This window comes from Adiantum capillus-veneris, chromosome 19 (genome assembly GCF_014529385.1).
Source record: "Adiantum capillus-veneris isolate H3 chromosome 19, ASM1452938v2, whole genome shotgun sequence".
Classification (NCBI taxonomy): Eukaryota; Viridiplantae; Streptophyta; class Polypodiopsida; order Polypodiales; family Pteridaceae; genus Adiantum; species Adiantum capillus-veneris.
This window is the reverse complement of record NC_140949.1, coordinates 136,450,360-136,462,972: the sequence shown is the minus strand read 5'-3', so window position 1 is coordinate 136,462,972 and position 12,613 is coordinate 136,450,360. Positions and strand designations below refer to the sequence as shown.

Below are 12,613 nucleotides of genomic sequence, written 5' to 3'. Positions count from 1 at the left end.
TCTTGCATCTGTGTCTGCACTTGAGAAAAGAATCGGAACAAGGCGGCTTTCCTTTCGTTGTGCGCATGCTCTATGGCTGCCATTCTTTCTTCGTGTTCACGCTGTATTTCTGCTTTTCTTTCCGCAGCCCCCTATTGTGCTTGCTCGCGCTCGCGCTCAAGGTCTGCCTTTCTTTCTGCTTGTCGTGCTTCGCGTTCTAACTTCCTGTCCATAAACATCTGGTCCAAAGCCTCCATAGGAGTTGGTGCAATCCTTGGCCTAGATGGGGAAGGGGGAGGGTCAGAAAAACCTCCTGTGGGGAAAACTCTTCTTCGCCACTCCCATGCTCACCACCTCCATGCGAAGTATCCATGCCGCTTCGGGTGATGACCATCCACTGAAGTCTTGGGTTCTTAAGTTCACGAGGAACTTGAGTTCTTGTGGTTCTTGGGTTCTTGGTAGTCTTGAGGTTCTTCTTTAGCTTGCAATCTGTGTTAGAGAAGGATCTTCTCTTCACCCGAGTTCTGCTCTTTTCCGCGGGTGCACCCCTTGGCGGCCTTGCGCTGACACCAATGATGCTTTTTGCCACCTCACGTCGATTAGCCGGCCGCTAAGTGCACGGTCCGCTCTCAATAAATGAAAAGAGGCACAAGGGGAGGCTGGACAAGCCCTTCTTTCTTGGGATTCCTGTCACTCTTCAAAACACGATTAGGAATCGACACACCCAGAAGAACTTGGGTTACGTGCGACCGCAACAAGCATAAAAAATTCTTGTGGTTCTTTCCTTGAGTGATACAGAACACTACCAAAGCTCTGATACCAATGTAAGGTGCAACCGAAGTGAATGTTGAACTTTGCTCACGATGAGTGCTCCGAACTATGCTCAAGGGTTCCTTTTTCTTACGGAAGGGAGAGCCTTCCATTCCTTTAGTGAGAGAGTGCAATGGACACAAACAAAGTGATGAACACTGTGAATGAAGGTGTTGAGACTGAGATAGAGAGAGAAGAATACGACACCAGAATGTTGTCAAACCCTCCTCCGGAGGCCCCACTCTCTATGGCGAGAGCGGTCTATTGCTATTGATTGCACAAATCTCTACAACGCTTGGACTTGTCGATGATGCCGACGACGACGAGACAGGCTGAAATCTGAAAACGCTAATGGCTGAAATGTGCAAATCTTCTATCTGCTGAATTCTGACTCTATGTCAATGACGATGTCGATGGCGACGATGCAAACGCAGATGCTGAAATTTGCGTTCTCCGGGCTGAATCTGCAAACTTCACGGGATCTGACCGTGCGGCGAGGATCTGCTACGGGAAGGTGAGATCTGCGAGCTTCGGGACTACTTCTACGGTATCTGACTACTGAAAACTGAAAACGCTGGTTCTAGAGCTGAATCTGTCATGATGGAATTGCAAAACATTGAGGGCCGATTTGGTCTCTGATGCAAAAACGCTATGGATCTGATGCTTCTGCTAATGCCACGGCTGATCTGCAATGCAAAACAACAGGGTTGGTTCTGCCATGCACAAACGCTAGGCTTGGTTCTGTTGTTCTGCTACTGCCAGGCTAATCTGCTATGCAAAAACGCCAGGGCTGAGATGATGCAAAAACGCTAGGGTTGTTGCGGGGGGAAGTCTTGCTGAGAAGGTGCCTGTTGAACGTTGGGTTCCTGCTGCCTCTTCTGCCAGAAAGTGCTAGCGCTAGGTTTCATAAGTACTTGGCTAGTCAAATTGCCCTACCTAGTTTCCAACAAAAGTCACTTAAAAAATAATAAGTGAAAAATGCCAAAAATAGGAAAAATAGGTCTAGGCACTGTAAGAATGCTCCTGATGGTGTCATGCGACACATCCAACCCTATGTGTCCGTGGACAAGCTACAACATGACAAGGGTTCAGTTCAGTCAAGTCAATCTAGAATAGGAAGTGATCTAGCACTTTTGTGAGTCTGTTCGCAGGCCGTGAGAGTAGATGCATATCCTCTGGTTGCACACAACATGATCATCAGCATTACCATCAGAATCCATCAGGAGCATTTTCCAATGCACAGAACCTATTTTCCCTATTTTTGACATTTTTCATTTATTATTTTTTAATGACTTTTGTTGGGAACTAGGTAGGGCAATTTTGCTAAGATAATATATAAGCAAACCAAAGCTAGCACTTTATGGCAGAAGAGGCAGCAGGAGCATTGCTCAACAAGCGTCTTCTCACGCAAGATCCCTAAGAACCCTGGCGTTTCCCCCTCAAGAGAACTCCAACGTTGTTCAGCCCTAAAGGCCAGCATTTTCAGCCCAGTGGACCTGGAGTTTTTCATCCCTAAGACATCAGCGATTTCAGCCTATGAACCAGCGTTTGTGGCAGCATGAACCAGTGTTTTTGTAGCAGCATGAACCAGCATTTTTGCAGCAGCAATTTCAGCATGAGCCTAGCGTTTTTGGTTTGCAGATCAACCTCAGCGTTTTTGCAGATCCTCGCGACAGATTCAGCCCTAGACTCAGCGTTTTCAGTTTTCAGCAGCTAGAACCCGCAGAAGAAGTCCCAAACCTCGCAGATCTCACCTTCCCGCAGCAGATCCTCGCCGCACGGTCAAATCCCGCGAAGTTTGTAGTTTTAGCGCGTTGTCGTTGCATCGTCTCGTCATCAACATCGTCACCGACTTAGAGTCAGAATTCAGCAGATAAAGATTGCAGATTTCAGCCCTTAGCATTCTCAGATTTCAGCCCGTCTAGTCGTCGTCCTCACCGTCGTCGACACCGTCGGCAAGTCCAAGCATTGTAGAGATTTGTGCAATCAATAGTAGACCGCTCTCGCCATAGAGAGTGGGGCCTTCGGAGGAGGGTTTGACAACATTCTCATGTCGTATTCTTCTCTCTCTATCTCTCAGTCTCAGCACCTTCATTCACAGTGTTCACCACTTTGTTTGTGTCCATTACACTCTCTCACTAAAGGAACGGAAGGCTCTCCCTTCCTTAAGTAAAAGGAAACCTTGAGCACAATTCGGAGCACTCATCTTGAGCAAAGTTCAACATTCACTTCCGTTGCACCTTACATTGGTATCAAAGCTTTGGCAGTGTTCTGTATCACTCAAGGAAAGAACCACAACATTTTTTTTGCTTATTGCACGTAAAAAGTCCTCTTGGGCGTGTCGATTCCTAATCGTGTTTTTGAAGAGTGACAAGAAACCCAAGAAAGAAGGGCTTGTCCAGCCTCCCCTTGTGCCTCTTTTCACTCATTGAGAGCGAACCATGCACTTAGTGGCCGGCCAATTGACGTCAGGTAGGAAAAAGCAACCTTGATGTGAGCGCAAGGCCGCCAAGGAGTGCGCCCGCGGGAAAGAGAAGAGCTCAGGTGAAGAGAAAATCCTTCTCAAACACAGATTACAAGCTAAAGAAGAACCTCAAGATTCAAGAACCCCCAAGAACCCAAGACCCGCAAGAACCCAAGTTCCTCGTGAACTTGAGAACCCAAGACTTCAGTGGATGGTCATCACCCGAAGCGGAATGGATACTTCGCATGGAGGTGGTGAGCATGGGAGTGGCGAAGAAGAGTTTTCCCCACCAGGAGGTTTTTCTGATCCTCCCCCTTCCCCATCTACGCCAAGGATTGCACTAACTCTTATGGAGGCTTTCGACAAGATGATGATGGACAGGAAGTTAGAACGCGAAGCAAGAATAACAGAAAGAAAGGCAGAACACGAAGAAAGAATGGCAACCATAAAGCGTGAGCGCGAGCAAGCACGCTTGGCGGCCGAATTATTCACGAGCATGATGATTTGCAGGAAGAAGCTGTGATTGTTCACAAGGATGATGGTTTAGTTGATACTTTTTCTAGTGAAGCTAGCCTCATTGCAGATTCGATACATCACGAAGAACCGATCTTGGCTCTCGAGTCGAGGTCCAAAGAACCCCCACAGGAAGTATTATGTGTACGAATGATTAGTCAGCACGCATTGTTCGAGTGTTTCATTCGTGATGCTTTCCTGTATTTTAGTTGTCGTCCTTATGTGATCCCTTTTCACAGGCATGATATATTGTACGATGAGCACGATTCACTCATGAATGAGCACGAATGTATGCGAATTACTCATGAAAAGATGAAATGTTTGCACCCAAAGAATTCACATTTCATGTCTCTTCCTTGGCATGACACAGTATCCGAAAGAGCACAAGAAGGATTGAGCATCAAGCATAGACATTTCCATTGTGATTTGCCACAGTTGATTGATTTAGAACAGAAAGACAAGTTTCAAATCCATTGTTTGCGTGTGTTTGATAAACGGTTTGGCATCCGTCTATATATTCATCTACATTGCATACACAATCTTTAGAGAAACCTAGAATTTTTCCAATCGCTTTACATGGAAAGGGTATGTTCGTTGGAAGTGGTTTCAGGAATTTTCATCCTCGGAGATTCTTGAAGAAGGTAGAAGCATGACTCTAGACGAAGTTGAAGCATTGAAGGAGCCACAGAAGACTGTCGCTTTCGGCGTTGTCACGTGACACATCCAACCCTATGTGTCCGTGGACAAGCTCCAGCATGATCAGGGTTCAGTCAGTCCAGATTAGCAGTGATCTGGCACTTTTGTGAGTCTATTCATAGACGGTGCATGCCCAGTCACTTAGCATAGATGCATATCCTTTGGTTGCACACAGCATGATCATTAGTATTCCCTTCAGAATCCATCAGATTCAGTCAGGGGAATTTTCCAGTGCATTTAGCCTATTTTCCCTATTTTTGGTATTTTCACTTATTATTTTTAAGTGACTTTCCAACAAAAGTAGGTAGGGCAATTTCGCTAAGTTAATATATAAGCAAACCCAAGTTAGCACTTTCTGGCAGAAGAGGCAGCAGGAGCACATGCTCAACAGGCACCTTCTCAGCAGAACCCCCAGCAGATCCTTCGCGTTTTGGTTCCTCCATCCTCGCAGCAGACATCAGCCCCAATGTTTTTCTCAATGCATCATCGCCATCACCACAGCTTGTGTAGCGTTTTTGCAGACCGTCGTCAACATCACAAGGTCCTGGCATTTCCATCCATTGCATGATCGCCATCATCAGCAGGCAACCCTAGCGTTTCTGATTTTCAGCCAATCATCCATAAAGGCCCGGCGTTTTTACTAACGCTCAGCAAGCATCAGCGTTTTTGGTTTTTCAGCCTTAGCGACATCAGGACAGCAACGTTTTCAGCCTATAGCAGAGCAACAGATTCAGCCCCCATTGGTTGCAGAAGATCCCCCATTTTCAGCCCATGAGAACGCAGCCAAAACAGTCATTTTCAGCCACCGAAACAGTCCCGAATTCGGCAGTTAGAAGATCACAGATTTCAGCCCTAAAGTCGTCATCGGCATACTCCCAAGTTGCATCAGTCCATTGCATCCGCATTGTACCACTTTGTGCAATCATAAGTAGACCACTCTCGCCGACGAGAGTGGGGCCTTCGGAGGAGGGTTTTACAACGTCTTTGGTGTCGTATCTCTCTTCTCTCTCTCTCTCTCTCTCTCTCTCTCTCTCTCTCTCTCTCTCCTACACTTGCACGCCCAGTGTCCATTCACTTGTACACTTTCCATTAAGAACGGAAGGCTCTCCCTTCCATAGAACTAAAAGGAACCTTGAGCACAGTTCGGAGCACTCATCTTGAGCAAAGCGCAACAATCATTCCGCTGCACCTTACAGGCGCGGCCCAAAGAAGCAAGCATTGCAGACTTTTATGAAGTTCAAGTATCGCACGACCCACGCCTTAGAGTGGGCCGGCGAAGAGTCCTTCACAGGATTCCAGACGATGTTGGCGATCTCCCTCGACGCCATACAAATCGGTACCAGTACCTCACTTTGAAAAGGAGGGGATGTCACGTGACACATCCAACCCTATGTGTCCGTGGACAAGCTACAGCATGAGAAGGGTTCAGTTCAGTCAAGTCAGTCTAGAATAGGAAGTGATCTGGTACTTTTGTGAGTATGTTCGCAAGCCATGTATGTCCAAACACTTAGAGTAGATGCATATCCTCTGGTTGCACACAGCATGATCATCGGCATTACCATCAGAATCCATCAGGAGCATTTTCCAATGCACAGAACCTATTTTCCCTATTTTTGACATTTTTCACTTATTATTTTTAAGTGACTTTTGTTGGGAACTAGGTAGGGCAATTTTGCTAAGATAATATATGAGCAAACCATAGCTAGGCAGAAGAGGCAGCAGGAGCATTGCTCAACAGGCGTCTTCTCACGCAAGATCCCTAGGAACCCTAGCGTTTCCCCCTCAAGAAAACTCCAGCGTTTTTCAGCCCTAAAGGCCAGCGTTTTCAGCCCAATTGACTTGGCATTTTTCAGCCCTAAGACATCAGCGATTTCAGCCTATGAACCAGTGTTTGTAGCAGCATAAACCAACATTTTTGTAGCAGCATGAACCAGCGTTTTTGCAGCAGCAATTTCAGCATGAGCCTAGCGTTTTTGGTTTGCAGATCAACCTCAGCGTTTTTGCAGATCTTTGCGACAGATTCAGCCCTAGACTCAGCGTTTTCAGTTTTCAGCAGTTAGAACTCGCAGAAGAAGTCCCAAACCTCGTAGATCTCACCTTCCCGCAGCAGATCCTCGCCGCACGGTCAGATCCCGCGAAGTTTGCAGTTTGAGCACGTCGTCGTTGCATCGTCGTCATCGACATCGTAACCGACATAGAGTCAAAATTCAGCAGATAAAGATTTGCAGATTTCAGCCCGTAGCATTCTCAGATTTCAACCCGTCTAGTCGTCGTCGACATCGTTGGCAAGTCCAAGCATTGTAGAGATTTGTGCAATCAATAGTAGACCGCTCTCGCCATAGAGAATGAGGCTTCCGGAGGAGGGTTGACAACATTCTGGTGTCGTATTCTTCTCTCTCTATCTCTCAGTCTCAGCACCTTCATTCACAGTGTTCACCACTTTGTTTGTGTCCATTGCACTCTCTCACTGAAGGAATGGAAGGCTCTTCCTTCCGTAAGTAAAAGGAACCCTTGAGCACAGTTCGGAGCACTCATCTTGAGCAAAGTTCAACATTCACTTTCGCTGCACCTTACAGATGGGTTCTCTGATGGAAATCTGATGATCATGTTGTGTGCAACCAGAGGATATGCATCTAATCTAAGTGTCTGGACATGCACGGTATGTGAATAGACTCATAAAAGTGCGAGATCACTTCCTATTCTAACTGAACTAAACTCATGTCATGAAGTCGCTTGTCCGCGTACACATAGGGTTAGATGTGCACGTGACAGTCACAAGGAACACAAAGATTGTATTGTACCAAGTCTCTCTTGATGGGAGAATCTATAATACAAAAGCCTAATGGAGGGAGGACCGGCTCCACATAAATTCGGTCCTCAACTGTTGTCAAGTTCTCTAAACTCTCTCTCTCTTGCAAAAGTATTGTTCATGCCAACTTAATTAAGTACTATGATTATGTTGTTACCATCAATTAAGTTCATCCTCTATGTTCAAAAACAAGTGATCAAGGGTGATCCATGTCACAAAGTGATGACGTGGCATAGCATAAAGGACATAGCCTGAACAGAAGGGTGCCTGAAACTCTCAAGAAGAATCAAAAGAAGTTTTAACCAACTTACGAACTTAGCCAAGTGGCCCAAGAGAAGTGAAGTTTGAAAACTTAAGAAGTTGTTCCTGTCAAAGTCGACGATATGGAAGCGTAGAGACCAAGGGAGAGGGAGAGAGAGAGAGAGAGAGAGAGAGAGAGAGAGAGAGTCTCCTGAACCAATGAACCTTGGCAATGAATAACTGATACAATACAATGGGGGCAATGGGTCACATATATACCCACCTCAGTAAATTGCCCTACCCAAACTTTGACAAATAAGTAAAATAAATACCTAAAATCCAAAATAAATAATGGGATCACATTGGGCAATTCACTTGAGATGCCATAAACTTAACACCCTCTCTGCAGCTTAGAGTGGACATGAATGGTGAGACCAAGTCAATGAAGAAGCTACCATGGACACCCCAACAACAACTGGATACACCTCGGAAATGCTACCTCAACTTTATACGTTAGAAGAATGCCATCTTGGGCATCGATTGCCTTTTAGAAAATTTGAACCATAGACCACACTACGTCCAAGAATCCCCATTCGTGAACTGTGAACACATCACCTTCAAAATACTCCAAGATAATGAACTTTGGAACCCACTGCACCAGCACCCTCTTTGTTATCCTCGTCAAGCTTGCCTTTGCCTTTGTCCTCTAGCGAACTCGTCCATTTGCTTTTGGCTTCATAATCTCAAGCCAAACAATTTGCCGGTTTCCTTGGGAATTGTGGTTGAGCATAGGCCGCTAACAGGGTGTTGGTTAATGCCCTATCCATAGCCATCTGTTGGTGTTGGTCACCAACGTCGTTGGCGCTCGAGCAAGGCAGGGAGGGGGCCATGTTGCACTTGCAAGATGTGGAAATGGTAAATGATTCCTTCTCACATTCCAAAAAATGGTCGTACAAAACTCCACCAAGCTACACAAGGGGAAAGCTCCTCCAATGCCCCTCTCTTGGGCTCAACTTTCAAAACAAGGCTGCCCCTAGCGTTTTTAAAACACTGCAACAGCTCGATGATCGAGGGAGGGAGGGGTGGCGTACACACTCCGCGTTTCAAAACGCGCGCGGGGAGAAAGTAGCCGGCGCCATGAATTCTCTCAGCCATCAACGGTGTTTCAAAACGCCATGGCGAATGGAGTCTCAAACTTGGGCGGTGGACTGCGTTTCAACACGCAGACGAGCAGACCAAGGGCGCCGATCGGACCCCTTTCAAAACGCTACAACACGCAGCATTTTAGAACGCAGCCACTTGTAGACTTTGCTTGCCATGCTTCTCCTCCAAACGTTTCAAAACGCCAATGCTTGCGCTGGTCTCCTAGAACGCCGATGGCAAGAAAACGCTGGTTCCTCTGCTTCTTGCATTTCAAAACACCGGTCCTAGCCACACGTGCTCCTTCAGGTCACGCTTCTTGCCAACTCCTCGCCGGTTTCAAAGGCCGCAACTCCTGTTCCTCTTCTCCATGACATCAAGCACATAGCTCTGATACCATGTCAAAGTCGACGATGTGGAAGCGTAGAGACCAAGGAGAGTAAGCACGAGAGAGAGAGAGAGAGAGAGAGAGAGAGAGAGGACCCTTGGACATTGTACTTGTTGAAGCATAATAATAAAGAGACTGAAGAGGGGCACCATGCTTTGGGGCCACTGAATATGGACGCGGAACTCCCCCGTGTCGTCTCTCTCTCTCTCTCTCTCTCTCTCTCTCTCTCTCTCTCTCTCTCTCTCTCTCTCTCTCTCTCTCTCTCTCTCTCTCTCAGTTTTCAATTGTTTCATTTTCTCTCGCATGTGTTGCTCTAGATCTTTGGCTTGGAGAGTCCAAATCTATTACAATGGTATCACAGTCAATCCAGCATAGAGTTGAACTCGATGAATAGACCCGTCACCCAAGGTACACACAACTGCCACTGCTATTGTCAATTGCTCCTGCACACGAGACGACGGAGTTGACCTCCACATGGGTACCAATGACCATGCTATGAGATCATAGATCTCGTGGATTTCCTCCTCGTGAGATTTGATCTGGATCTAGATCTCGAACGAGAAACTCTACCATTGCATGATCACAAAGCCTATGTAGGCTGCCCTGAGGAGGGAACTACATTGTAAGAGGGTATCCAAATGCGCTCCTACTGCCAGCAAAAACATTGGGAAAGAGTCTTGCCTGCCAACAATGGGTTGCAAAAAGATAGAGAAAGCATGCCTCTCACCTTTCACATTGGATGTCTAACAATAACTATGGACCTTAGCTTGAAATCAAGCTTGCCGCTAGACTTTGCAATCGTTTGGTCTTGTCATTGATACTTTGCCTTGTGCCAAATCCTAATTTTGGCTCAAAAAGTCGAAGTGGAAAGTGGCCAAAAAAAAGAAAAGAAAGCCCAGAAGATGGAAAAAGACTTCTGACATTCCTATCTACACGTTTACTTGGCTTCTTTGTCTTGTGGCAAGTTGGCATCCCTATTACAAGGCCCCGTAGGCTACTCTGGTGGACTGAAAGAAACTCCTTCCCGTAGTTGCAAACGCTGATAGGAGATCTTAAGCTAAGTTTTGTGGCCTTGGCTTTAGAGCATTGGAGGACTCCTGTTCTTGCATGTAGGTTCTTATGGTCCAATGTTATCTTCGGCAAAGTGCATTAAAGCTGACTGTTTGCCTGTATGATACGTGTTGCACATGAAGCGGGGGAGGTGGAGGTATTTCGATTGATAGAACGCGTGTTTTGCAAGCCGAAGCAACAATCGTGCGTAGACACGTCACCCTGTCTAGCATGCCACATCAGGAGCCATACCGCTCACAAGTCACGCCACGAGTTCCAAGATGCAACGCTTTGACTTAGGTGCAGCAGTTTGGCTCATCTGGCTCAGCACTTTCTCTTCCTCTTCGGTAGAATCATAGTCATGCATCGTCACCAAGTTGTGAATCTAGAGTTTGTAATGAATGAAACTATCTTGCACATTAAGCTTGAAAGTCAGCCTCACAAGTAATGCACATACATACACTTGCATATAGCTTGCTACAAGAATGCAGTCGAAATAAATGGCGTTACAATGAGATCAAGGTCCTGTGTATGCAAGGTGTCCGGCACCTGGGGCAGCTGGACACCCAAACAAAATCACGACAATATCCTGAACATGGAGTGCACGCGCCACACTCTTTGCCTTGCTTGAATAGTTATCTATGTGGATCAAGGAAAGCTCGAGGTCGTGCTAGATCTACTCCCACTAAAATTAGGCATACATAAATAAATACGTACATTCAGAATTTGATTACACCTACATAACACTAGAAAGAGTGGAATACTTGCGTGAAACACAATATCAAGAGACACACATAAGTGTGTTAAAAAGAAAAAAAAGAATTTACTGTTTGAATAAATTGAACGAAGAAATACTGATTACACAAAAGCAACTAAAATCAAGGAAAGAAGTAGGTTGAATGAGATCTGCCAATGGTAAGGACTGACATATACCCACCCTTTTTTGGATTTAGGGTTATAAGGGTAAATGCAAAAAAATGCTCGGTTTAGCATCGTCCTAGAAGTGAAAATTTTGGAGCTAATGATTCAATGATTGCATATCTATCACAGAATTTTTCAGTAAAATGCATGAGAATCTTCTTATGCCAGATGCACTCTAAACCTTCTTTCTGGGAAAAACTTTGTTGCATAAGACCGCTGTGTAAACGTTTCAACTTCTTGCACCCTTGCATACTTTCCAGGTAAGAACTTTATGACAACCACATTTTGTGTATGCAAGCATTGACATGCACAGTGTGTCTTTCTGCTACTTCTGAGACTATGTATGATGCAATTTTTCGGTTTCTTACGTATGAGGGGATATGTTCACTTTGCTTAAGGTAATGGGTTGCTCCTCTACACACAGACACACATGAACGCACGCACGTGCACGTAATGTAGGATGCATTCATAGACAACACAACGCCTGCGTTATGCATGAATGTGCTATTTGGGAGCTGGAAATAAGGTTGTGCATGCAGCAAGGCGACGAAAGATATAAAGCTCTTACTTTCTGTAGCAGATGTTGTGCAGTGAAGTCTCGTAGCTCCTGAATGTAGGGCATGGGAGGAGTTGTCGACCTTGAGCGAAACCCCGAGCAATTCACTGAGGAGAAAAGAAAGGTAAAGAAAGAGCAGACGTAAGGACACAGTTAGAGCTCGTTAGAACAAGCAGAGCCGGAGACAACAACCTTCTTCCGCAGGTGAAGGTGGCTGCCATCGCTTACCTGAACGTTAGAAATTTTTTGGAGGTGGTTCACTATTTTTTTGGAGCCTAGGCCTGCCTCAGCGCTAATAAGAAGAGTTTGTTAGCACCGCCTCCTTGGAGGGAGTGATATATGCGTGGTGCCTATGAAATGTTGTACACAACTTTTAGGCTTTTTGAAGCTACATTAAGATGTTGCTTTTGAGCGTCCCTTCGAAGCCACGCTTGTAATAAAAATAGCAATTGCAAGAAAAAAGCTAATTAATTTGTCAACATCAGCAACTGCGCAAAGAGCCTCAAGCAGATACGGCAAGGTATGCTGCTACAACTCTCTCTCTCTCCCCACCCCCCACAGTCAGTGTTGTCGTTGGCACGTTAGTGACGGCCTTGTTTGAACATGTTCAAGTTTTTTTTTCCTTGTCCTAATTTACTTTTGCATGTCGAAGTTCACTTTATATGTTAATATGTACGCATTGTAGATACCAAAAGCCACACACATGCTCGGGTTCAAATCTGAAGAAAAGACCCCGTGGGACTTAGAGTCTAGGCTAGGCTCGTAAGGTTCATTATTTAGAGCCATCTTTGTGATCACTGGCCAGAAGGCACATACATTACATTTACACTTTGGTACTTGGATGCAAAATAAGCAAGCTCAACCTTGATGTATGGCACCTTGATGCCAAAGAAGTTTCCGAGAGAGCACACATGCACCAGCCTTAGCTAGTTACTAGTGAGCTAGCTTTTGATCATCTAAGCCCACTACCCCTTTGATGCTTTTCCTAGACTACCATTTCGTGCTCTCAAATCCACTAACTTCAACAATAGCAATGTTGCATGGCAA

At 45.6% G+C, this 12,613-nt stretch overlaps 1 protein-coding gene across 1 annotated transcript in view; it reads right to left on the bottom strand.

Moving 5' to 3' along the window:
• The window catches only part of LOC147434931 (single-stranded DNA-binding protein WHY1, chloroplastic-like), a 53,942-nt gene extending 42,036 nt beyond the window's left edge, over window positions 1-11,906 (bottom strand). The window contains exons 1-2 of the mRNA XM_086491310.1: window positions 11,759-11,906; window positions 11,579-11,673 (exon numbers count right to left, since the gene is read on the bottom strand). Coding sequence (XP_086347436.1) covers window positions 11,579-11,673; window positions 11,759-11,787 — 124 coding nt within the window. The 5' untranslated portion in view covers window positions 11,788-11,906. The remainder of the gene's footprint in view (window positions 1-11,578; window positions 11,674-11,758) is intronic.
• Between the last annotated feature and the right edge of the window lie 707 nt (window positions 11,907-12,613).